At 46.5% G+C, this 27,962-nt stretch overlaps 1 protein-coding gene across 1 annotated transcript in view; it reads left to right on the forward strand.

The window, feature by feature from the left end:
- Positions 1-27,227, forward strand: part of LRRC75B (leucine rich repeat containing 75B) — a 156,575-nt gene extending 129,348 nt beyond the window's left edge. Inside the window, exons 2-4 of the mRNA XM_086942793.1 lie at positions 7,354-7,482; positions 11,926-12,038; positions 26,670-27,227. Coding sequence (XP_086798919.1) covers positions 7,354-7,482; positions 11,926-12,038; positions 26,670-27,216 — 789 coding nt within the window. The 3' untranslated portion in view covers positions 27,217-27,227. The remainder of the gene's footprint in view (positions 1-7,353; positions 7,483-11,925; positions 12,039-26,669) is intronic.
- Positions 27,228-27,962: the final 735 nt, after the last annotated feature.

The raw sequence follows: 27,962 nt of genomic DNA on the forward strand, positions 1-27,962 counted from the left end.
CGGTTCAGATGTTTTTGAGGGAGCCCTGCATACAGTGAGTTACCATAGTCCATCCTGGCTAGGATCATGGCAGAAACAGCGCGTCTTAGGGTGGCAAAGGACAAGAGTGAGGAAATTTTCCTTAGTTGTCGAAGGAGACCTACACACCACCCCAGAGACTTGCTTTTGCATCGTCAGACTCCCATCCAAGAAGATGCCCAGGCTTTTCACTACTGCTGCAGGTTCTGGAGGCGCTCCTAGTTCTAATGGCCAGAACAGATCATTCCAGGGGTTGCCCATGATGGTAATTGGCAACACCTCTGTCTTGTCTGGATTGATTTTCAACGAGTTCAGAGACATCCAATTAGCGGTGTATCTTAGGATATTCTGCATTCTTGCGTGTGCACCCGAACAATCCTCCATTTGGATGACAATTTGTGTGTTGTCAGCATAGTTGTAGATTTGACAGTCCATCTGGTTAAGGGCCGAAATCAGAGGTTGTAAATAGACATTAAATAAAAGAGGGGAAAGGGCAGAGCCTTGTGGTACACCACAGGTAATTAGCACTGTGGTTGAAGATAGGTCCGCCAGTTGAACTCTCTGAGTTCTCCCTTGGAGAAAAGAGGAGAGCCAGACAAGTGCTGTGCCCTGGATGCCTAAGTCCCTTGACCGCAGCAACAATTGACTATGACAAACGGTGTCAAAAGCCGCGGAGAGGTCTAAAGCACCAGGGCCCCAGGGAGTTTCTTGTCAGCTCTATTCCTTAACTCATCCAGGATGGATAGCATCACTAGCTCCGTGCTATGATGCGCACGGAACCCAGCCTGGTTTTGCTCGAGTAAGACATTTTTCTCCAGATGGTCAGCTAGATACGTAAGGACATGCTGCTCCAGAACTTTGGCCAAGAATGGTAACTGAGAAATCGGCCTAAAGTTCTTTACGTCTGCCCCAGTTTTTTTCAACAGGGGGATCAACCGTGCCTCCTTAAAGGAGGATGGAACCAGTCCTATTTGTAGGGAATTATTGAGGAGAGTCAAAATATCTTCCTCAATACCTGGCATGGCTAATTTAAAGACCTCCGGGGGACAAGGGTCGGCCCGAGAGCCAGATTTAACCCACCCCACAAGATTTGCCAGTCTGTCCTTCGTAATCAAGGGCAGAGTGCCCAAGGGGTTATCAACTGGGCGGATGACCGGGACAGTCTGTAGAGGACAGTCCAAAATTGGGGTAGTAGCAATTTCAGATAAGAGGTCTTTAATCTTAGTGGAGAAGTAGTCCTGACATTTTTGGCAGTCTTCTTGCTTAAACTCAGGACTCTGTTTCTTATTTTTCCTGAGTTCCGTAAGGACCTTGAACATTTCTTTCTGTGGGTCCGGAGCTCTAGAAATCCTGTCCTCATAGAACTCAGCTTTCCTTGTCAAGATAGCATGTTTATAGGAAGCGAGCTCCTGTGTATAAAGACTCCGTGCGTTGAGGCTGTAGTCCTTCCGCCATGCTCTCTCAGATTTACGTAGCGCCCTCTTTTTTTCCCTAAGGGATTCATTATACCACGGGCCCCAGCTCCTCTATCTACCATCTTCATCCTTCGAGCTGGTGCCACGAGATCCACTACCCTATTTAGTTTGTCTTTTAAGTCTTTACAGATGATTTCTGGATTCTGTTACATCTTGTTAATATGAGGACGAGCTAGGAGATGAGCTACCATTTCATCCTCGTCTATATGTTTCCATTTCCTCACGACCTTCCATCCTGCTCCGGGCTTCCCCTTCTGTTCATCAACCGATATCGTGCCTTTCACTAGATAGTGGTCTGACCATGCACAAGGCAGCGCAACTACTGGGCCATGATCCCGGCCATGTTCTGGGGTTGTTATCCAAACGAGATCCAGGGTATGGCCCTTCTCGTGTGTAGGGCCCATTACCCTCTGAACTAACCCAAAGGACCTAAGCGCCTCGTCTATCTGATTGGCTTGGCCTTCTTTTGGGGACTTTTCCCAATGACAGTATCCACTGTTGATATCCGGGTCATAGGCGGAGATAAGAGTGGGAAGGGGGTTAATGACTTCCCACCGGAACTCTTAATATCACTATATTCCTAAGGGAACAGGTTCAGATGGTGAATCGTTTTAGTTTGCAAGATATGATGGACCATAGAAGGTGATCTTATTCTCAAGGGATACAAGGTGCATTGAAGCACACAAGTCTTAATCACGAATGCGGACGAAGATCGCGCCACGCTGCCGTGAGGAGACGCGATCTTCGTCCGCATTGGTGATAAAGACTTGTTTCCCTTGAGGATAAGTGCACCCCATGGCCAGCTATTCTATGGTCCATCGTATCTGGTAAACTATGGGGTGGCTGGAGGGGTGAAGAGTCTCACTAGGCAGGTTTTTGAGAGGCAAAGATATCTAGTAGCTAAGTGGCCCTGGGCTACCGAACACAGTCATCCAGTCCTGCCTTTTCGGCCAGGAGCACTTTGCATTCTGGGATCTGTGGTTTCTTTTTCATCCATTTTACATATATGCTAGCATGTCTTAGCAAGCAAGGAGTTAGCCATTAAAAAGGACTGACTGTCTCTGGGCATCACACGTTACACAAGAGGCAGCTAGCAGCTGTTATGGGGGGCCACGACTGTGAAAATGTCCAGTGATTGGAGCAGACCATTCACACTTCTCACGTACATCTATTGATTAAACATTCTTAACATTCTGCACTTTAAAAAATATGTTAGAGCTAAAAACAAGTGATCGGGTAACATGTCAAACACACTGTACACAATATACCGCTGGAATCAACTGGAATTGTCTCCATAACCGCAGCAGCACACGTTCACAACTGGTATGCCAGAAAGTGGACTTGCATAAACCAGCTGAAACTGGTCAAAAGGAATTTCCGCCAGAGTTTACACAGGGAAGCCATCTAATGCAATGTTTGAATCACTGGACCTAATATTTTGCCACCCAAGTTATATGTTCTCCAGAGGGCAAAGGTCAACTTGGCTGTATGAGAGACACCAGCTTGTGAAATTTCCAGAGGCCTGTAGGGCAGAGTGAGTGAGTGTCTGTCATCTAGTCAGTTGGTGTCTCTGATTCTCCAGTCGGAAAAACACCAAGCAGTGATGCACATCTTAATTTACATTAAAAAATCTTAGAAATTCACAGAAAAAAAACGAAGCTTTGCAAAAATGTCAGTTACAGTATAACATTTTAAACTAACAAATCCACAGAAATGTGCAAGTTATAGTTATCTCAAGTAAAATATAACTCATGCACTCACTGTTCACTGCTAAATATCTCACATATTACATGATGACAACACTGTGCATAGTAAGGGGGCGAGATATAGTCAGTTTAGGGCACAAGTTAGAGTGACTTGAAATAACTATAACTGGGGAATTTCAGTGCTTTGTTACTTTAAATTGGTATTTTTAGGTCAAATACAATGCCTGTTTAACCTTTATTTTTTTCAGTGAATTTCTAGTTTTTTTTGTTTTAATGTAAAGTAAGCTATTTTTTAAATTCCTAACTATAATATTACTTTAACCTTTGTTTGTTCAGCAAAAAACAATATATTCACTTAAACTCCTTTGCATAGCTTCACCAAAAGGAGAGGCGGCACTGCAATTGCTGTGAGCCTTAACTTCCTTTATTTTATTTTAAGGATCTCCCCAAAAGTGCAGACGCGCATATGACGACCAACGCTTTTCTGCGTTTTCTCTTCAATATATTTACGTATATATATTACTTAGTGGCAGCTGCCGCAGGGTCGTTATAGGTCGTATAGGATTCCAAAGTAAAATTTATTTTTTCAAACAACAACGAACAAACGGTGGATTTGCTTTGTTTGATCAGCACATCTAAATTTATTTTTTGTGTTGCTAATAAATTTGGCGCTGTTTGCTAAATCTCTGCGAAACTTTCCAAACAAGTGCTAGCTTTCGACTAGGTAATGCATAGAAAGGATGGGGTAGATCCGTCCAGCGGGGGACAAGAAAAAAGGAGGGTCCCAAAATGCGTGTTCCCTATTCATTATTCCATAGGAACTTTAAACACAGCTACAGCCCACAACCCAGAATGGATTTGCACCAAATTTGGCGGAAAAATAGATCTTGGTTCAGAAAGAATGCTTATTGTAATTTGGTGTAAATCAGTTTAGTAGTTTTTGAGCAATTAAGGCTAAAAAGATGTATATTTTACATGGCATGGGAGTTCCACAGAGCCGACAGATCTCCTGCTAAGATCTGATTGAGTGGCACCACATCTACCAGGAATTGGAGGCAGCCATTTTAGGACTTTAACTTAAGACTCCGTCCTATGTTCTAAAAAGATGGAAAAAGACATAGGGGGCAGTGTAGGAATACCCTGACCCCTTAGGCCTAGTGTTGACGCATGTGCCTTTCCAAAAACAAAACAAAAACAGATTGGGCCAGGGACTGGGCGAAGGGGTGAGAGTGTTGGCACAAACAGTAATTAAGGAAAGGGGGCACTTGGCCCCTTCTCAAGACTAATAAGGCCCTGGAGACCCCATGCACCTTTGATGCCATTTTAACAAAGGGAAGAAGGGTGTATGCCCCCCCTCCCTAAACCTAAAAAGCCCTGGGGACCCAATTCACCAGGGCAGAGTAATTGTATGAAGGAAGGGGGGCACGTGACCCCCCTCCCTGAGCCTATTTAGACTCAGGAGGCCATCTCATTTGCCGAAATGTAAACACAAGTCCCCAACATGGTGGATGGTCGGTGCCTCAGTGGGCACCAGGACACACACCTCTAATTAGTGTAGATCCTGGGGGGTGGGGTCCCAAGGCCAAAATTGGCTCGAGGAGGGGTGCTGCGCTTTTAATATATTTAAAGTCTACGGAGTACTGCGGTAATATGCACAAAAATTACCATGCTACTTAAAAAATGTAAACAAAATGTGTTGTTCTCCTTACACTGCTGTCAAATTATATAGAAAATGATAAATAGATTTCTCTACCTTTTAAAACTTCAATAAAGTGGCAGTAGGTATGGGACAATAGAACCAAGTGCTTACCTAGATCTAAGATCTTAACCTAGAATGCAGCGAAAAGCAGAATGCAGACAAAATAAGCTGAAAACAACATGGCTGCCTTTTACCTTTGGTAAACACAGCCATTAGCTCACGCTCTCATACTCATCCACAATAAGATCTGACATAGAAGTTTAAAATATTTATTTAAACTAATGTGCTCTATTATGCAGTACACGTACCACAATCTGCAGAAAAATGCCGAACACAAATACGGTCAGCATAGCAAGTAGTCTGTAAATCATAACATGAACTGTCATGGTGAATGACATCGTAGCCTACCCTCCCTCCCCTTGTATAGAACAAGATGATTATGTATTAGAAGATCTCTGGGCATTATCTGCAGACTGTGTCCCTCAGTCTATAGGTGGTAGATCTACATCACAGGTGCTGTCATGATCTTCTCCCTGGAAAAGTCCCTCTCCAAGTGTGTGTTACCTATCCATCTGAATGTTTTGTCTAGGTGCTAGGGCCTGACCAGAATGGAATAACAAGGGGCATTGTTGTTCCACCTTGTTCACAATGTTCAGATTAAATCCCAGGAATGAGCAAAGTGCGAAAACAACAGAATGTTCTTTGCAAAGGTTTAAGTGTGGCGTAAGCAAAATAAACCTGTTTAGTAACATATGCAAAGTAGCAGACAGTCAGCAATGTGTTCATGCTAACATAGGAAAGACGACAATGCCCATATTGACCACGTGACCATGCCACTCTACTCTGCAACACTGCACTCTATGCCAATGCACTCTACGCCACTACTCTATGCCACTGCACTCTACACTGCACCACTCCATTCTACGGTACTTCACTCTACTCTGAAACAATCTATTCTATACCACTCTGCGCCACTCCACACTATGCCATTGGACTCTACGCCACTCTACTCCTCTCTGGGCAACTGCACTCTACATCACTGCAATCTATGCTGTGCCATTCTATGCCACTCTGCTCTGCTCCAATGTACTCTATGACACTGCAATCAACGCCCCTCTACTCTAAACCACTGCACTCTACGCCCCTCTACTCTAAACCACTGCACTCTACGCCACTACACTACTTTACTCAAAACGCACGCACTCTATGCCACTATACTCTACGCCAACCACTCTGCACCACAGCACTCTTTATGGCACTATACTCTACTCTGCAACACTCTGTTGTACGCCACTGCATGCTAAGCCACTCTACACAAAGGCACCGCCGAGCTTACAGACACCTCGAAATCGCTATATAAATTCAAAGAGCAGCAACACATTGTTTTTAAATGGCCTCCAAGCCTCAATAGGAGCGAGGCGTGGCCAGGAGACTAAAAAGCGATAAGCGTTGCGTTACTAAAGCCCAGCAGCCCCTGGTGTCAACACCTAGCTCTCCAAGCACTGCACCTACTGAAACCAAACTGAAAATGTAAACATTAAAAGCAAAGTATTTGTGGAAAATAACCATAAAAGTAAAGAAAATATAGAGAGTTCCTTATCCTGTGTGAGCCAGGCACCTCGCAATATACAAGCAAAGCAAATCCAGAAAAAGGAGTGTGTGCATTAAAAAAGTGATCAGTAAGCTCTGAGGAGAGTGGAGGTAAACTCAACACTCCAGTTCTAAGAGGCGTCCTTGCACCCACCTTCTTTAAATGGCCGCCTCCATGATAGGAGATAGGCGCGGCCAGGAGTAGCTAAGCAACAATAAGCGTTGCATTGTTAAAAGTAAGTGGGGCCAAGTGTGAACCTACACTGCACCTGGGAAGGCCTATGGATTCCTGGCACACCATGAAAGTACTGGAATACTTAAGTGTCTTTTAAGAACACATGGCTCTGTAGCAAACATGGACATTGTGCTATAAAATATGCTGTTTGGCCACATTCTTGCAAAGTAGTCTCATTGGGAGTCCCCCACCCCTTCAGATCCTCTGACCAGAGTCGGGTTGACTTGCTTCGCTCTCACTGGAGTGGGGGTGCACCCTATCATTCCATTTCATTCTGTGAAACTCCCTGCTATTGTGTCTTCGCATGGGTCCCAATCATCTTGCCTTCCGTAAACAACTGAAGACATTTCTGTTTCCTTAGTTCTTCTGCCTCCCCGTGTCAGACCTAGCGCTGGGATGCTCCCGGGTAGCCATGCGCTTTATAAATGTTTTTTCATTTCATTCATTTCATCGTGGTGAAAGATCACCAGTCCTCGCTGGCATACCATACAGTTCAGTTTTGCGTAGCGTGCTTTCGAAGCGATTAGTGTTATGCACACGTACATGCTGTTGTGTACTTCAAGAACTTGGCCAAGTGCCGTGCATTCACATATCTCGCTCACTGCTCTTCTGTGTGGTTTATTTTGGCAGGACCTGGGCCTGGAGGGGTCCCTGCTGAAGGACATTCTCTACCGCCACGCCACCTTCCTGAATCTGGTGGACCCCATCTCCCACGAGCTGCTGATGAGTCTGGCCCGGAATCTACAGTGCCCCAAAAAGGTGAGTGGGTGAGGTGTGGCGCAGCGGCCTGGGCGACTGACTCCCCAGCACGTGGTTCACGGTTTGATCACCGGCGGCAGCTCAGCCCAGCACCATGTGACTCTGGGCAATAGCTCGCTTAATCTCCCCAAAAGCCCCCAGCGCCTTGAGACCCCTAGGGGTGATTAGTTCGCGCTTTACAAATACTGGGTTGTTATTTTTATTATTTTGAGTCCCTCTCTGCATCAAGACAAAACTCAGGGACGAACTGTCGGCCTGATCTATGCAGCAAAACATTTTATGTAGCAAAATGATACTGTGTCTGGAAGAGAGACTCCTATAAGTTGGGATGTGGGCCCATAAATCTAAATGACTGTTATGTACTGTCTGTTAGGGTCCAAATCTATCATGGCGCAGTGGACTCTGGCTATTACTCGAAGCCTGGTGTCTTTTTAAAAAGTGGTGTTTTTCATGTAAGCCTGGTTGTAGTGTAAGTTCTGTTGTGAAATTTGTGTCTATTTTAGCACTAAACATTTAGGGTGTCCAGACATTTATATTAAAATATTTGATCACGTGTACAGTCAAGGGGCCGATTCACAACGGTGAACTGAGACGAACGTCTAGCTTTGCGACTTTCGGTACTCACAAAGGGCATTTACGAGTCGTAAAAGTAGACTTAAGTTTAACTGAGACAAAAGTCGAACTTTAAGACTCGTAAATGCCCTTTGTGAATACCGAAAGTCGTTAAGTTAGACTTTCTTCTCACTTTACCTTTCTCAATCGGGCCCTATGTGATAATCGCCATGCCTCCTCTCCATGAAGCTCCTAACACATCTTCCTTCTGGTTGCAGGCATGTGATGTTATGCTATCTTATTTCCTGTAAAACCTGTAATGTAAAGCAGAAAGTACTACTGTATTGTATTTGAAGATTCACGTCCAGTGTGTTGTCAGAGGTCTGGACATCAATAATTAAATAAAAACATATGAGTTAGTACTAAAAATATATACCAGCCCGCAGCCACCCAGACAAAACACCTAGCATTAACAAAGTCGGTGGTTCTGGCGTTTCTGCTGCATGCTGTTGGTTTTCCAATGCTTGTTTGTATACAAGAGCTACAGAATAGAAAGCAGTCTGTTTTTTTGTAACATTCATTGTCAGGTGCTCTAGTGCTGCTGGGCCACTTGCAGACTGTAAATCCCAATGATACACACAACTTCCAGTTTAGAAGCTGAACTGTTAGAATAATAAACCTCCCGCGCCCACCCACAGTTTTCAATAGATTTAGCTCCAGCCCCCACAACATGTGTTTCCTGTAGTATTATGATATCTGCCTTTTCGACGTCAAACATGCTCATGGATGCTGAGATTTTATGGTTATTGTGGATCCTTTTAAAAATCATAGTAATCATTTTCACATTACTCATTTCTTAATTCAAATAAACGAAATTGTGCAAAGTCCTTCTCATTTTACTGCCTTTCCTTTCCTTTTTTTACCCTGCCCCTAGTTTGATCTGTGAAAGACCCTCCCCCCTACATCTTTTTTAGGGGCCCGGAATCCCATCGCTCATGGCAGGTTGGAATGCACCCAACATCCACCTGGTGGGAAAATGGACTGTAGGGTGATCCCGTTGGCCCTATACTAAAAGATGTTTCGTATAAATCAGTACATACTTCTTATTTAGGTGTCGTGCTTGGGCGGTAGCCTTCTGACCGTGAACGGTCGCGACAGGCTGCAACCGCTGTGTTGGAAAAATCTCGCCGGATGTCATCCTAGCAACTCAAAATTGCATTCGTGGACGCCAAATCTTGCTTGCGCTCGCAAACTTACAGTTTTGGCGCACACAAGAAAAACTTTATGGGCTTTTGCAATCTGTTAACCTCTAATGGAGCAGGGGGAGGTAGGTAAAACTGCCTCTTTAATTCATTGGTATAGAATGTCTCACCAGTACACTTCCTACAGCACTCTTGGGGGATGGAAACAAATCACATATTGCTCCCACTAGGAGTGAGCATACAACAAGCAGCTGCTTCCTCCAGGCGAAAACAATGCTGGCTCCTGCACCATGCGGTAGCTGGTTGAGGTCCCGGGGGCCCTGCGACTCCCCCTTCTGCCTCTAACATGGTGCTTGGTGATTTCCTAGGTGGGTACCCATCTATTAGTGGAGGCCCCAGGGGATAAGGATCCCAGGGCCAAAATTGGCTCCGGGAGTGGTGTCATGTGGCCTCCATCACCTTTAAAAAAAACGACAGCCTCGGGGAATGGGGTCCCCGGGGCCTTAGAAAAAATGGGGATGACTCCAGGAGGTGGGGTCCCTGGGGCTTTTGAAGACTCGGGGAGGGGGATGCACCCCCCCTCCTCTTAACATATATGTTGTGGCCTTGTGGAATGGGGTGCCCAGGGCCGCCCAAACACCAACCCTAAGACATGCCATGTCTGTGAGGGGTTGGCTGCCAGCTGGGGGTTTTGCCACAGGGCCTGGCAGCAGGCCAAGTCCTATTGCCAAACCCCGGCTGCACACGGCCTTTGCCTGTGCACAGCATAGGATTTGTGCTGCCAGTGGTGGTTCGCCACAGGGTGTAGAATGCTATCGTTAGGCATGATAAAAAGAACTGCTTTTGTTTTTTATTTGGAAATTCGCTGAAAAAAGCAAAGGTTAAAGTGACCTCATAGTTAGGTGAATATGTCAGTGACAACATTAACATTTTAAACTAAAAGAACACATAAACTCACTGTTCATAGTAAGCAGATCTAACTATAACATGCACCCCGCCATGCACTGTTTATGACCACATATTACATCACTTATGACATGTTCTATAACATAATTTAAGGTAACGATAACATACCACCCGAGGGGATTGTCATTGCTCTAAATTAGAGCCACTCCCTGTGAGGGCAAAGGTAGATATTTATTGTGAGTCGTGCTTATCTTGCCCACCTCAACACCAAGCCCCCTCAAGCCTATGGCTCAAAAATCCTAAATCTAGCTTCCATACTGCTGCACTCTCACTGCCTCGTATGAAAAACAGTCACAAGGTTACAGCGTTTGTCTGTGAGGCCATGTTATTTTCAGTGTATATGAGTATGTGTCTGTGAATGTCAGCGTGCCCTGGACTTTCAATTAACAATCCGATGCATGCTGGGAGACGTAGTCTTGGTTCTGGTAGATTAAATCAGCTAGACTGTACTACTAGGTGACATCAATTTATTAAAGGAAAGTCTCGGTAGCATGGTGTCATCTGACATCTCTACAAATCTGGGCCCTTATTACCGGAGAGCCCTGGGGGCGCAGTGGGCGCTTGCACCCTCTTTGCTGCACCCCTGGGTCACTTTGCTATTACTGAAGGGACCGCAAACGCTTGTGCATCCCCTTCTGTAATACTGATCGCATTGGCACACATAGAGAACCAGCACTATCATCAGAGGGAGTGTCCTCATTAGCATGGGGCGTGGCCTCATGCAAATGAGGGAATTGCTTTGCCTTTGCGCCAGTGCTGTATTACAGGCGGGGGCACAGAGGAAAAGAAGCTGTCAGACGGTGCACAACCAGTGTGCCCCCTGAAAGCAGCCCACTGGAGGGCTCACTCACTGCACCTCCCTGCAAGGCGATCTTCAATCCCCATTCAAAGTGCACGCGGGTTGCCACCTGCACTGTAAATGTAAATGTACAGGAATTTATATAGCGCAAATCACCAACCGGTCTCTAAGCGCTTGCTTAGGGAACCCGTCCTGGTATTCCCCTGTGAGATAACCCCGGCAGGGTATCCGCAAGGTGAAAGCCAGGCATCCCGCTGCGAGGGGCCGTTGTGGAGATTAAGCAAGCTATTGCCCAGAGTCGCAGAGTGTGAACCCATGAATCGAATAGGCACCAGAGCGAGAATTGTCGAGTCCGTGGACATTTTAGGACTCAAGACCCCGCCGAGCCGGGAATTGAACCCTGGTCCCGGGCTGACCTCTGCTTCCAGGTCTGCCTCCTCTAACCAGTGAGCCACACTTCTCCACACTTCTGTGAAACACGGAGCGTCTTCAAAGCAGCAGCTCAATTGTTCACCTAAATGCACTGCCCCCAGGGCAGCGTGAGTTCGCGGCGGCCATTGCTGCAGCGCATTCACTAAAATGTGGCGCATTTTCCTGTTTAGTGCTGGGCTTCCTTTTTGAAAGGTGTGCCCAGAGCCAACCAGGAAAATGCGCCCACACCGTAATCCGGCCCAGGTCTTTTACATTACTATGCTAACCCTATCTCTACAGAGCCTCTTTCCATGACTGCTTGCAAACACAGGGCCTATTGCCAGGGCATTGCTCGCACTATGAGCACATACATCCTGTTACCATGGATACATGCCGTCCCTGTGCACATACAGCGCTTGTCATCATAGCTCCAGTCTGGCTGCTAACTGTACACACACGTTTGGTTTGTGGTTAAGTTTTGGGTATTTCTCTGAGTTCTGCCTCTTTTTCCAGGACAGCGACCCCCTGAAGTCCACCGACCGGATCTGCAGGCAGCTCATCTACCACCTGACCCCCCACTCCAAGTGGCACAGGCACAGTGTGCCCAGGCGGAAGTCACAGGCATGGTAAGCATGCATATTCTCATAACCAGGTTTTGGCATGGTTGTTACTTTGTTGTCTGGTGAATATGCAGGGAGGGCTGACACTTGTCTACCCTTGAGGGGTCTCTGGCAAGGCAACCATCAGTGAGTCTTCGAAGACATGCAGGGCGTGGCAAGTGTCGGTGAGTCATGGAGGGTGTGTCAGGTATGGTAAGCAAGGATAGGTCTAGGTGGAGTCCCAGACCAGGTCAGCACTCGTGTGCCCTTGAGGGGTCTCTGGCTTGACATGCCTCGGTGCGTCCCGGTAGGTGTGCAGGCCATGGTAAGCACTCATATGACCAGTGCATGGTCTTCGCCTGTATTCTCGGTGAAAGTACCAGGTAGGGTGAGCACTCGTGTACCCTTGAGGAAGTCTGTGGCATAGCAAGTGTTGGTGAGTCCAGGAGGGTGTGCCGGGAGGTATGGTTACCAGGGTTAGTCATGGAGGGTTTGCCAGGCATGCTAAGCACCCACAGGCCTTGGCAAAGTCACCACTACAGTAAGAGCATAGGTGCCCATTAAGAAGTACCAGGCATGGTCGCAATGATGGACCCACAAGGAGGTCCCAGTTATTGCAAGCACCTGCGCGCCCTGCAGGTAATGCCTGCACTGGTCTGCATCCGCGTGACACAGAGGAAGTCCCAGGTATAGCAAAGCTCATCGCTGTCAAAGAGGAAGTCATGGGTACAGTGGGCAGCCATGGCATCAGGAGAAGGTGCGCATGCCACAGTGTGTCCCAGAGCTGGTCCAGCTGGGGTGGGCACCTCTCCCACCAGGAAGGAGAGCCAGGCCTGGGCACTGCAGTGAGGTCATGAGAAGTCTTCTTGGGTAAAGGTTTAAGACTAGCTGAAGGCAAGAGACAGCATAGGGGGCAAGATGAATCGGGAGAATGCTCTGCAGCACGGAAGCAGGGGCAGCAAGTAGGCCGGAGCAACAAAGCAGGGGGCAGGGTAAGGAATAGAAGCAAGAGCCTTACATGGAGCTGGGGCAGCAGAGGCAAGAAGCTGCAGACCGGATGGGGTAAGGAATGGAAGCATGGGCATGCATTGGAGCAGAGGCAGCACAGAGAGCAGGGGCAGCAGAAGCAGGGATCAGGGTAAGGAATGGAAGCATGGGCCTTAAATTGAGCAGAGGCAGCAGAAGCAGGGATCAGGCTAAGGAATGGAAGCATGGGGCTTATCTGGAGCCAGGGCAGCACAGAGGCAGCAGAAGCAGGGAACAGGGAAAAAAATGGAAGCATGGGATCACATGGAGCAGGGGTAGCACAGAGAGCAGGGGGCAGGGTAAGGAAACAGTGAAGCACGGACATTCCATGGAGCAGGGGCCGTGCAGAAAGCAGGGACATCAGAAGCAGGGGGGCAGAGTAAAGAATGGAAGCATGATGCAGTCCATGAGCTGACGCCTTGAGCCCGGATTATAAGAGTAGGTGCTATTTATTGCAGCTGATGATTAATGAGATCATGGGGGCATGTATTACAAGTTTGCGGGGAATAACATGCAGATTTTGATGTTTAATACACCAAAATAAACTTGATTTAGCAAATACCTTATGCGAATCAGTCAGTCAATAAAACTTTATTTGGTTAGTTACAACCATAAAAGTATATACTTTACATGTTATCCTCCAGTTAAAAACATATGCAAACGATTCATAAACAATGTGACCCATTTTCAATATGCATAAAAACATCAGTTTCCTTTAAAATCCAGGGTACATATTATTGTTAAAAGGTAAAAACCAAATAATTCATACATGACATAAAATATTTCCTTTAGGTCTGCTACCGTACTGTTATCCTTTAGATGCACAGCCTTTTAATAACCTTAGTGAAAACATACATTATTTACTCAGTGCACTTGAGAAACACTTTGACCTTACACATAAATTTCCCCATGGCACAGGCTATGTCTAAGTTCTCCATTCCTACTAGTAGGTCAACAGCTTGCATCCTATTTCTAATCCCATATATTTTAAAAATTGGACATAAAATCTCCTTTCTGATATCTAAAAATTCCGTACAATCAAGTAAGACATGTAAAATATCACATGGGGTGCCCAAAGTGCAGGTGCATTTCCCATTATAACCAATCATAAAGTTTTTGACCCCATTATTCATGTAGCAGGGATTTAACCCAATTCGTGCTTTTAATACCTCGCGTCGTAAGCGGTAGCTAGGTAACCTATCAACGTAAGGATAATGTTGATCCTTTTCCCAAACCAGGATCATATGTGACACTGAATTTTTCCGCGAAAGGTACTCCCTATCGTGTATACGGGACATATCCCGCCCCAGTGCCCTAAGTTCCTTCTTGCCCAATTGTGGATGTCCTAACTGCGGGTCAAGTCTTAAGTCTAATACTCCATACGCTTCCCTTACTGAGGCTCTTATCTCTTTTGCCCAGGAACGCTCACTAATGGCAATTTCAGCTTTACACAACTGTGAAATTTTATGGGGAATTTTGTGGGGCTCTTCTGCTCCTAGACGCTGCCAATAGCGTACTAAGGCCATGCAAGCTGTTATGGCCCACGAGGTAATACCCAGCTCTATATGGCTGAGATACCCGCCACCCCCTCTCAACACAATCATCCCCAAGAATTGGGAAACCGGAAACAGTTCTTGAACTTTTGGAAGGCGGGAAGGGAGTTACCCTTCCCGGCCGTATTTATTAAAATATGAAACAAAAAATAAAACATTAAAATAACAGTTTCATATTATGTACAATTTCATTTCCACATTACGATGTTTGGCTAACCTTAACAGATCTCTAATACAAAGGTTCTCCTAGCCGAACTAACATCCTACAAAACATTTGACTTGAAATTGTACATCCTAACGTTAAGGGCCAACGGCAAGGTCGTAACCGGTGTCAGATCCCTAAACCAGAAATACCCCCTCACTTGTGAGAGGAGCGACCGCACAGAGGCGTACCTCAAGTGCATCTACCAATTTCCCTTTGTACTTGACGGGGGCCCCAATAAACTCGACGCCATTTAACGGTCGTTCGAGGACTCGTGTGGGGTGTCTAAAAGGTAGCGTAAACCCCCTCCCGCACCCCACACAACTTACCCATCTACCGTCGCAGATGTCCTGGCCCCGGGAAATTCCCCAGGAGGGGCCGTAGCCCCTCCTATCCAGGAAGGGGCCTTGACCACCTTTCCTTTCCTTCCGGCGGCCTCTCCTTAGACAGGACCGCCTCCCCGTTGAGGGGCCAATTGGCCACCTCCCCCGAGCGCTCCCATCCGTAATGGGTGACGCCCCCTCCTAGGGATCTTCGAATTACTGCTCACCGATCATGACCTTATCGCCCGACCAAAATAAATACGACAGTTCTACCTAAGTTACCAAGATTACAAAGCAAACATCACTTATTACCAATCGTAAATACTGATCAATCCTTGTTCCAAATTACTTTATTTGCAAAACATACTGAAAATAACCAATCTTTATTGCATCTTAAGAATTTCACGACAATCATCACAACCTGTAAGAAAACAGAGAAAACAAAAAAGAAACTATGTCAACTGTATTCACAACGAATCGCTGTCCTCAGGGGCTGGTGGGTGGGTCAAAATTGGCTCTTCGTTCCGTCTCGAGCTCACGTGCAGCGGGGAGGTGCAGCTTCAGAGCACAGGAACAAGAGGATGCTTTCTTGGCTTCCGCTTCTTTTATCCGTCTTCAGGGCGGGCGTAAACCCGCCCCCGCCTGCCTCCGAGGGCGTGGCCGGCCGCGTCGGTGTCTAGGCCAGCCCACTCTAGGGCGGGAAAAAGGCGCGCCTCGGCTACGCCGCTTCGGGCATACCAGCCGAGACTCGCCTCCCGCCCAAGATGGCTTCCCGGGGGATCGTGGTACTCCACCATACGTTCGGGGGGACCGAATGGTCGCCCCTTTCCATATGGCTGAGATACCCGCCACCCCCTCTCAACACAATCATACTTTACTTACTTTACTTTTGTTGCACGAATACATGTCTCAAGGGATAACCTAAATGTCAACACCTTTTCCTTGGGTAATCGAAAACAACCTTCTACCGAGTCGAGCTCGATCCCCAGAAACTCGATCAAGGTCGAGGGCCCCACAGTCTTACCTGGCGCCAATGGCACACCAAATCGATTCATTAAGACACAAAATTCCTGTAAAGCCTGTCCACACTCAGGATCCCCGGCTGCCCCCAAAAACAGAAAGTCATCGAGATAGTGCATAACATGTTGAAAACCTGTCTTCCTTGTGAATACCCACTGCAGAAAACAACTGAACTTCTCGAAATAGGCACATGAAATCGAGCACCCCATTGGCATACATCTATCCATGTAATAGCGACCCTGAAAAATGAAACCAAGAAGACGCTGATCGTCTGGGTGTACCGGGAGCAACCGGAACGCTGACTCGATGTCTGATTTCGCCATCAGCGCCCCGGGCCCCAGGCGATTCAACATGGCTACGGCCTCATCGAAAGATGCATACCGCACTGAACACACTTCCGGGTCTATCGCGTCATTCACGGAAAGACCACGTGGGGCTGACAAGTTATGTATCAGCCGAAACTCACCCGGGTCCTTCTTGGGGACCACCCCTAGAGGGGAACAAACAAAGTTAACAACCGGTGGCAAATCGCATGGACCGGCAACACGACCTCGAGTCACCTCCTTCCCAATCTTTACCTGTACCACCGCCGCGTGCTGCAAGACCGACAGTTGATTCTTACAGTTTGCTACACCCTGAAAATCCCCCACTGGGATGCGGAAACCATATGAGAACCCGGTTCGCAACACCCCAGCGGAAGCATGATCCGGGTATTCGTTGAGCCAAGGAATCATTGCCATGGTATCAATCGGGGTAGGTAAAGGCGCCCCTCGGACTATATCAGACCTGTTTGGCGCCTCCCTTACCACCGTTATCACCCGTTTTGGCTCTGCACAAGGACTCAGGATGGGATGGCTGCCCACACCCCCCACACTCATGTCTGAATTTGCATGAGCCCTGCGGCCTCGTACATTTCCCTCTGTTAAAATTCCAACAGATCCCCCTTTTCCCTGTGTTGCCACTCGGTTTCGAGTGGTACTCATTACCTGCACCCGTCCGAAAGGGCGTCCCAGAGTTTTGGCGGGAAGATTCTCCTCCGTTACTCCCCACCAATGGTACCTTCAACATTCCTGTACTCTCCATTTTTTGCCATGACACGGAGTCGTAACAATCCCAAGTCAACAATGGGTTGTGTTCCTTAGCTTTTCTAAAAAGATTGTCATAGCAGAACCACTGATTGCCCCCATATGCCACAAAATACTCCATAATACGTGACTGATAAATGGGTAACTCGGTCAGCAACTCGGGCCTGCGCTCGCCCATGATGGAGGTAAATATGCCCCACGCTCTGCCCCAAGTACCAATGTTCTCGTCAACCTTAAAGGCGGCCATTTTTGCGCGCCAAACACTCGGCTGCATGAGCTCCTTCTGACTCTTCACATGCTCTATCTCGTAATGGTCGGTAAGCAATGAAAACATGTTCACATACTTATCCGCCCAAATCAATTCCTTAATTTCTAGTGGGACATGCTGGGCAATCTTCTCCCTTCGAGAAGGTACAGACCCCTCCCCCGCAATCGGCAATGGCCGCTTACCTGAAGTAGACCCCGTGCTTGTCACCGAACCTGGGCCTGCTGTACTTCCAGCCGCCGGAACCTGTGGGGGAACAGAAGATGTTGCCTTCGCAGCCTCCCTAGATTCCCGCAGTTGCCTCATTACTGCCCGGGCGTCGTCAGCCGTGGCGCCCTCGCTATCTTTTCCCAACCACGCTGCCAATTGTGCCGCTAACTCGGGGGGCATATCCTCCCTGTTCACGGGGGTGACCACCACAGGAATTGGATTCCCCACTTTCGGCACCGGGATTGGCTCCTCACGTGGGGTATCGGGAACCGGGGTGTCTCCCCCAAGTGCTCCCCTTCTGGGCCTCTTGCTTTTTCCACCGGGGACTGCTCCCTGCAAAGGCCGTTTCGGTCCTCCCGCCCCGTCCTTAGCCTCCACCTTTTTCTTCAGATCGGCTATCTCCTTCATGAGCATGCGGAGCATCTGCTCGGTACCGACCCGCTTTCCGACTTTCTTGGGCATTCTCAGACGGGATATCTGTAAGACAAAAGAAAGATTACAACGCTCAAAATTGGCTCTTCGTTCCGTCTCGAGCTCACGTGCAGCGGGGAGGTGCAGCTTCAGAGCACAGGAACAAGAGGATGCTTTCTTGGCTTCCGCTTCTTTTATCCGTCTTCAGGGCGGGCGTAAACCCGCCCCCGCCTGCCTCCGAGGGCGTGGCCGGCCGCGTCGGTGTCTAGGCCAGCCCACTCTAGGGCGGGAAAAAGGCGCGCCTCGGCTACGCCGCTTCGGGCATACCAGCCGAGACTCGCCTCCCGCCCAAGATGGCTTCCCGGGGGGATCGTGGTACTCCACCATACGTTCGGGGGGACCGAATGGTCGCCCCTTTCCATTCTTGCTGCTTGTACCATTGATGATTTTGGTAGCGAGAACAAGCTTTTTAGAATATTACCCTCTTCTTTATCCCAACAAGTTTTGCCACTTAAGTAGAGTACTTCTACCCCATAGAGGAATTGAGGAGGGACCATTGCTAGATAGGCCTTTATAACCGGCCTGTCCGACATTTCTCTATAAAGACTATTGAATCTTTTTAAACCCTTCACAGAGGTCTCTGCCCTCATTTTTAAGCTTTGCAGATGGGTGTACCATTTTAAGTTCCTCGTGAACCACATTCCAAGGTATCTATATTCTATTACCCTCTCCAGTATATCTGAACCAAGATACCAACGAAACTTAGTTTTACTTCTCCCGAAACATAGAATTTTGGTCTTTTCCATGTTTACTACTAATTTTTTATTTAAGCAATATTCTTTGAACTTATTTAGTTTTCTCTGGAGACCTATCTCCGTCTGGTCCATAATCACCAGATCATCCGCATATAGTAAGCATGGTACATGGTTTCCTCCCATTTTCGGGCTAGCTCCTCTAACCTCTCTCAGTTCCTGAGGTAGGTCGGCTATGAACAGGGAAAAGAGTAAAGGGGCCAGTACGCACCCCTGCCTGAAACCATTTCCGATCTGGATCCTCTCAGTCAATCCTCCCTCCTTATCCAAAATTATCTGGGCCCAGTTTTCAGAGTGTAAGGCCTGGATCAGGGCCAAAAGATCATCCTGTATTTTATACTCTACCAGGGTTGCCCACAGCTTATCTCTGTCCACAAGGTCAAATGCTGCGCGGAAGTCCACGAAACAGCAGAATAAATTGCCCCTCTGTTCTATCGACTTCCGCGCAATGGACCAGAGAGCAAAGCAGTGATCCACCGTTGAGTGCCCTTCTTTAAAGCCACTCTGTTCTGGGGGTACTATCTGGTTATCGTTAGCCCAATCCTTTAGTAAGCCCAGGATTACCTTGGAGAATACTTTTTCACCTATGTCCAGGAGGTTTATTAAGCGGTAATTTTTAGGGGAGTTCACGTCGCCTTTTTTGTGAATTGGCCTAATGATCGCCCCTCTCCAACTATCTGGCAGAGTTCCTGTATTTAATACCCTCTGAAACATATTTGAGAAAAATTCGGCCCACCAATCTAAATTCGTTTTTATTACTACTGCTGGCAGATTATCTGACCCTGCCGCTCGTGTTAGGTTTAACCCCGCTATGATACCTCTAATGTAAGTTGGGGAGAAATACTGTTTCACCTCCTCCCTGACACCTTGCCAGTTATTTAATCCGGTTTCCCCCCTTCTTGGCCATTTACCATAGATTTCTTCTAGATAAACTACCCACTTATCTTCCACAACTGAGCACTGCAAAGTCCCTACAACTTTCCCCGTGCATACTTGTATTAATTTCCAGAAGCCTTTAACATTTTTATCTTCAATTACCTCCAGTAAATTCATCCAACATTTATCTTTATAACATTTCTTTTTATCTTTAATAGTTGCTTTATATTTTATCCTTAATTTTTTAAGTTCACATAGCCATACCTCGTTGTAACTACATCTTAGGCTTCTTTCCTGTCGTCTAATCATGGCCTTTAGTTTTCAACAATCATCATCAAACCATGGTTTATTAATAGGATTTACCTTAGCTTTACAATGTGGGCCTTGATTACCCCCTTTAATTTTAATCCTGGGGCATTCTACCAATTGCTTTATTATATCCTCAAACCAGGCTATATCAGCTCCTGCTGGTAGCTTTTCTAATCCCACTATTAGCTGGAGTGCACTCAGTTTCTTTATATGTTCTTCGCTAATCCTGGTTGTGAGACGCTTGGGGTATTCGACCTCTACTTGCAGAACTTTTTGTCTCTGCGGGGCGCTATTTACCTCTAATTCTATGTGTAGTGGGTAATGGTCACTGCCATCTACACTACCTATTTCAAAGTATTTAATTAAGTGAAAGTTCCATGCCTGGATAAATACATAATCTATAGGGCAATTTTGTTGTCCTATTTTAAATGTGCGCTTTGCGGGTCGATCTGCATCATTTCTTCCATTAGCACAGACCAGGCCCATGGCCCCCAACAACTTACCAAGCTCCACGTCTTGGGTTGAGCTGTCGCACCTAGGGAATTTAGCAAACTCGATGTTGTACACACTTAACAAATCCCTCTGCCAGGAGTCGGTTTTTTTAGGGTCATGTATTACATGTATTACAAGTTTGTGGGGAATAACATGCAGATTTTGATGTTTAATACACCAAAATAAACTTGATTTAGCAAATACCTTATGCGTTTCCCCGTTAAAATTGTGGCTGTTTTTACCTTCCGAAATTTAAGCAAGATTGAGATATTTTATGTATCCGGGTTGCGTTAAATAACTTGCAAGATCAATAATCTTGAACAACCAAAGTGAACCCGTACCACCTTTCTGTGCTGTGTCTCGGCGCCGGGAAACCCTTTTTGGGTATCTGTTTGCGCTTTATAAGTTTAAAAAATAAATAAACAAGTGGTAATTCCAACCCGCGCGTAAATAGGGGTTTACGCGCAGGTCACAATACACCGACAGACTTGTAGTCAGGCTGCAAATGTTCAGCGACTAATTCACTAAGAAGTGGTAACTCTAAAGTAGGTTTATGCAGCCAGAGGCTTTAGACTGTCTCCCTGGGCGGTTGTGCACTAAAAGCGCCTAGAGGCCGTAAGTAAAGAGACGGTGCACCAAGAGGCTTTGCTCTGAAGGTTGTACTCTGCACTGAGAGGCTGTATAAAATGATGAACAGAAACAGAGTCGAAGCTCTGTTGTGAGTACCGTACAGAAGATGGAACCTGCCCTCAACCCTCTTCTCTCTTTCTAGTGTCTTGGCCATGCGGCGCACTCTTCCATGATAGACACTGACCACCCACCACTCAACCACAGTCCATCCAGCTCTCACCCACTGCTCACCCGCTGTCATCTCACTGCCTATCAAGGGCTAATGTAATACCCTCCACTCGCCAAGTCTTGGAGAGATGCCAGTCTTTGGCTGTCGAAGTCCCATCAGATGTAGCGCTGCCGGCAGAAAGTGACATGACTCTGACATCTTAGCTTCTCGTTCATTTAAGCTAAGATTGAAACTTTGTTTTTTATTTTATATTTGTTTTAATTTTTTATCTTGTGTTTGGAGACTGCATTAGCTGTCCTGCTGGTCATATCTCTTTCAAAAGAAATCCGAATAAAAGTGCACACATATAGGCAAACATGCCTGGGCTTTCTGTCAGCCACTTCATCCATTGGTCTGTTCAACTGTCATTCACATTTTGCTTCCACCCACTACAGCCTACAGCATTGGGCAGCGAGTCAACAGGCTTCAGCACCTTTCTGTCTTTTGTGCTGTGAGTGACGGCATTCCATTGGTTCTCATGTGCACACCCTTTTTAAAAAGAGTCCCCTTCAATGCCGGGGCAGTTGCACTGAGTTGCTTGGCCACTTCTTTTTATTTTTATAGGAATACATTTGTGCACATTCCTCATGTTTAAAAAAAATATACATTTTAAAAAGTCTGTTCCTCAAGGATAGGCCTGTTGCCTTTGCCAATGCTTGTTTATATAGCGCGATGAAAAGGCCCTAGAACATCAGCGCGCCTCACATAAATGCCAGTAAAATTGCGCATGGCCACGGCGCGTGCCTTCATTGTGGAGTAAATTGCTCATTGGGGGCTTTGTAGTCAGTAACCTTGATCAAGGCAATTGATTTTTCTTCTGCACATTGCAGTGTCATGCTGGACACTGGCCCTATGCACTAACCCACTACTTATCCACTGCATCACTTGTCCATCTCGTGCCCATCCACAGAGCACCTACTGCCTAGCTCAGTTTTTTTAGTTGCTCCAACATCATTATTGTTGGTATTTCCTACTGTGCTTTGAGTGGGTATCTCAGGGTCACCACTCACTACCAACCAGTGCTTAATTTTTTTTTTTTATTAACTTTACAGAAAACAGTGGTAAGCATCGCAATCATACAGTGAAAGACATACAATTGTACCTTAGGAAAGTCAAAGGACAACTATGGTGTCAGTATATGGATCCACGCAGGATGATCCGGAGGTATTACAGTTTTTAGACTCTGAACTAGCTGCTTGGCCCCCACAGGTTATTTTAGGAGGAGATTTGAATATTAATGGGGCTGACGGGTTAGGAACTGGTTATAATAGATGCTATAAAGGCCGTAAGAAAAGAGTCTATAAGGCACTGGTTGATCTCCTGTGTAACAATAATTTGAATGATGTTTGGGGCACAATTAGATCACAACAGAAAGGATATACTTACTACTCTGCACCACATCAAGTCTGCGTTAGGCTCGACTATTTTATGATTTCTAACAATCTAATGTCAAGGGTCAAGATTGAAAGATTGCCAAGAATTTTAAGTGATCATAATCCGTTAATTTTGGAATTAAAATTAGAAGGAGGTAAAAGACCTAATCGGGTTTGGACTTTTGAAAGAAGACTTCTCTTAGAAGAGGATTATGTACTACATATGACGAAATGGATCACCGAGTTTTTTGAATATAATAAAGGATCTGCATCGGTGGGAGTCATATGGGATGCTTTCAAGGCAGGTGTCCGTGGAGAAACATGTAGTTATAGTATTCATAAACGTAAAATGGAAGGGGCACTGCAAAGAGAGTTAGAGAGAGCCGTCTCAGAAGCAGAAGAACAATTTAATAACTGTCTTATTAGAGGGGAGCCGGTCGAACAATATCTGATAGACCTAGTAAAAGTTAAATGCGAGGCGGAAGGGGGATTGGCAAAAAAAGCGGCAGTACACTATACAATCCGTAGGGAGAAGTGTTATGAATATAATGAAAAAGTTGGGCACGTACTGGCTATGCGCACTAGGCAGATAGCGGCAGCAGGGACGGTTAAGCAAATTAGAGACGAAAACGGTAATATACAAACTGGCCCTGAAGAGATAAGGGAAGTATTTAGGAAATTTTACCAGACCCTTTATGATCATCAACACCCTTGCAGTAGTGAAGAGATTAGCGATTACTTAGAGGATATACCAGCTGAGAGGGTTTCGGAGGAAGAAGCAGATAGATTAGAAACTCAGCTAGACATGGAAGAGGTTAAGGAAGCCATGGGTAAACTCCCTTCAGGTAAGGCAGCTGGTCCTGACCAGATACCTCTAGAATTTTATAAAACTTTCTGGGGAGTGCTCTCTCAAGAGTTAACTAGAGTGATTCAATCCGCACAACTTGGACAGTCTATACCAATGTCGTGGGGGGGTGCAGATATTGTCCTGATTCTCAAAAAGGGTAAGCCGGATGATGAGCCTGGCTCCTACCGCCCTATTACATTAATGAATAATGATACTAAAATTTATTCAAAAATGTTGGCAATGAGATTTGCAGAAGTGATAAGCTCTTTAGTTTGTTATACCCAACATGGTTTCATTCCTGGTAGAGGAACGACCCACCATACCAGGAAAGTAATAACACTATTAGACTCCACCGAAGTCACAGGAGACCCGATGGCAGTAATGCTGCTTGACGCTGAAAAAGCGTTTGACCGGGTCTCGTGGGACTATTTGTGGTACACTTTGGTTAGAGCCGGAATAAGGGGTGGGTTTATAAAGCACTACAAACTTTATATAAAGAACCAGCCGCGGCTCTAAGAGTTAATGGAGATACCACAGGACAATTCTTAATTAAAAGGGGCACACGGCAGGGGTGCCCATGCTCCCCATTATTGTTCGCTATGTATATGGACCCATTGATCCGTAAATTAGAGCTTTGTCCAGAGATAACCCCACTGCCAACGTTGTTAGGCCCATGCAAGATATTGGCTTATGCTGATGACGTGGCGGTGATAACACCAAACCCCACAGAGGCAACTGTCTATATAGAAGAAGAGGCCCGTAGTTTTGGAAGGATATCCGGGTACGCTCTAAATGCCTCCAAGACCCAGATTATCAAAAACTCAGTGACTATGTGTGATGATAATCGTGTGGTTCAGGCGGGGACTTATCTTGGAATTAAAATATCAGCTGATTTAAATAATTTAGTAGAAAATAACATTGCTCCAATAATAAGTAAAACAAAGAAGGACCTGGACCGATATGAAAATCTACACTTATCTTTAGTTGGCCGGGTCAATCTCATCAAAATGATGATTTTGCCAAAATTTTTATATATATTTAGGGCTATCCCACTGTTATTTGAAAACAAGTGGTTTAAAATATGTGAACAAATGATCAATCTCTTTGTTTGGGCTAAAGGAAAAACACGTAGGGCACTGAGATATATGTCTTTACCGCGGGAGCGTGGGGGCTGGTCTTTACCAGATTTAAAAGTGTATTATTGGGCCGCTGCATTCCAAAACTTGCTGGGATTGGTAGGGGGGGCGGATATAGACGACTGGGACAATGTAGGTTCACTTGCAATTTATGGTTTAGTTCTTGGTAAAAATGCGGAAAATATATTTTTGAGATTCACTGAGGAGAGTTATTATAAAAGAACGCGGTTTAAGACCCTAATGGCAGCGAATAATGTTTGGAAGGGAATATCAAAAAGGATAGGTATCGGGAAATATAATTTTTACACTAGGTTTAAAGATAACCCTTCACTTCCTAGTATGGTCTTTTCGGGAGCTGTATTCCAAGATTGGGAGAGACGGGGGATAAGAAAGATTGGAGATATTTACGGACCCCAAGGTATTTTACAATTTGTTGAGCTACAGGCTCGATATACTTTAGATACAAAACATTTTTTTAAATACCTTCAAATAAGGAGCTGTTTGATAAATAGGAAAGGAGGGCCTCTGGGCTTTGAAAGAAATACAATGCTGGATATTACAGAAATAGGCTCAGATTGCACCATAAAGAGATTCTATTCGGAGATGACTATACTAAAGAAAGATGATATGGAGAAATGGATTAATAGGTGGTCTGAAGATTTGGATATACATAGTGATATTTTTTCAGATTCTTTAGAGATGGGAAGAAAATTGTTGTGCTCATCATCACTTCAGGCTCAACATTATAAGACCCTATTTCATCTGTATTATACACCTGGGAAAATTGCTCAATGGGGGGGTATTTCGGGAACCACTTGCTTCAGATGTGGTAGTCCGGGGGCGGACCTAATACATATTTTCTCATTTTGCCCACATTTAAATAATATAAAACATGATATTGAGCAATTTTTACAGAATGTATTAGCAAATACAATAGAATTAAAATCAGACCTAATGTTATTAGGAGTCAGCCTTGAGATGCACGTGGATAACGAAAAGTTTATATTTGTAGCAATGGCGACTCTCAGACTATTAATCGCTTCGGCATGGTTGGATCCTAACCCGCCTACATATCATCAATGGTTGGGGAAGTTACTATCTACCCAAAAGATAGAATCAGCTATTTATGCGAGGAGGGGGAGAAACGGTAAGAAGTTGGGTCTGCAAATATGGGAGCCTCTTGTTCGTTGGAAACAAGGTCCAGATTATTGATTATGGTCTTACTGGTGGGGGGGGAGGAAATGGAGAATATAGTGTACAGAAGTTATGTATTCCTGGTATATATGATTTGCTTTGGAAAAACTATGTATGATTTAATATTACATTTGTTATCTATGATTTGTATAATTCCCAAATGTATATATGATTTTGCGCTGCATTGACTGTTATTGTGCCCTGTCCATATTTCAGGGGGGGGGGGGGGGAAAGATGAAAAACTTCAATAAAAATATTTAAAAAAAAAAAAAAAAGGAAAGTCAAAGGAAAGGGGTTGTGTACCTTTGACATCACTCATTACAGTTTGTCATTATATATTCAACAATGCGAGTGGTTTGTCAACCCGGGTAAACCAGTACTTAATTTGAACCAATGGTTTGCAGGGCTCAGCAACCGGTGCTTAATTGTCAGCACCAGGACTTTTGACAATATGCCAAACGGTGGCGCTGCGTGTCTGATTCAGAACCAAGTACCCTGGAATAGTCCAATGGTCTCTCTTGTAAGAGTGTGATGGTTGGTAGTTGTCTTGTTCATAGTAATTGGATGCGCTGACAGTGGTAATGGGTGGTGAAAGTGTGAGTGGCCTTGTGACCAGAGCCCCGGCCCCTGTTTATTTACAAATTAAGCTCACCCACTAACCGTTGTGTCTGTCCCTCCCCATGCAGCTTGAAGGCCAGCCTGCAGAAGATGGTGCGCAGTGACGTCATGAACCTGTCGGGCATCCCGCTGACGGTCAGAGACACCCACCGCGTGGCCTACTACGTGCACCACCACGGGGGCAACCTGGCCACCATCGACCTGAGCTTCACCGAGCTGACGGACGACGCCTTCGGCCTGCTGCTGCCCATCCTCAGCTCCCTGCCCAAGCTCACACAGTTGGCGCTCAACGGCAACCGCCTGACCCGGGCCACCCTGCGGGACCTGACCGAGGCCGTCAAGGACGCCGCCAGGTTCCCCTGCCTGGCCTGGGTGGACCTGGGCAACAACGTGGACGTGGCGTCCATGCCGCAGCCGCTGCTGGTGGGGCTGCGCCGGCGGCTGTGCCAGCAGAGCACGCTGCCCACCATCTACGAGAGCCCGGACGGCGGCGACGGGCAGCTGGCGGTCCGCTGCGCCCAGCAGCTGCCAGACGAGGAGGGCGACCAGCTGCCCTCTCCGGAGGCGGGCCGGGACCGTGCCCTCTCCCTGCCCTTCGACAGCTGTGCCAGGTGAAGAGACGAAATCTACCCCAGAACTCGCCTCTCTTGCTTAAGAGCTTTCCAGGGGAAACCCCGGACAGGCGGCTGATCACCCCAATCGGCAACTGTCTATAGTGCCCGCCAGCAGGGGGCGCAAACGCTGAAGGAAGAATTATTTATTGGGCTGCCATTTCTAGAGACCCTTACCCTAAAGTAGCAAATACCTTGGCACTGGGTAAGAAACGAGGACCCAGGACCTGCTTACAGTTTCTCAGCCTGCTGTCACCAGCCTGCACCCCCAAAACAACGGATGCCCCTTGGTACATTTCTGCTTTAATTGAGCACAAAGCATACAAAATTCGCCTCATGTACTCGTGTCAATGCGGGGTGTGGATTTGATGCCCAGGAAAGGTGCAAACTGAGAGTGCCTCGTCCCGAGCGACGGGTGCCAGGCGCTAGCTGACGTTGCAAAACAACTTGTTTCAATGTACTCACTGCGTAATGACGCATCTGGATCAAGGCCTCGACTGTTTGGAGCCGGCGGGCGATGGCACGAGCGGTGCCCACTGGAAACAGAGACTTCAAGCGATGTCAACATCTAGTGGGGGTGCCCGGCCTGCTGGCTCCCTCCTGGGGGCGATGGCAGACGCCCGGCGTGGATGCCTGCGCCCCTCGGCTCACCACTTTCATGGCATGCCACGGATTAATCTCGAGAACAAAAGGCAATCGGGGACTCACCGGAGGGCGCCGGGGCAGTCGCGTGACCACCCAGAACTGCAG

This window comes from Lissotriton vulgaris, chromosome 11, assembly GCF_964263255.1.
Source record: "Lissotriton vulgaris chromosome 11, aLisVul1.2, whole genome shotgun sequence".
NCBI lineage: Eukaryota > Metazoa > Chordata > Amphibia > Caudata > Salamandridae > Lissotriton > Lissotriton vulgaris.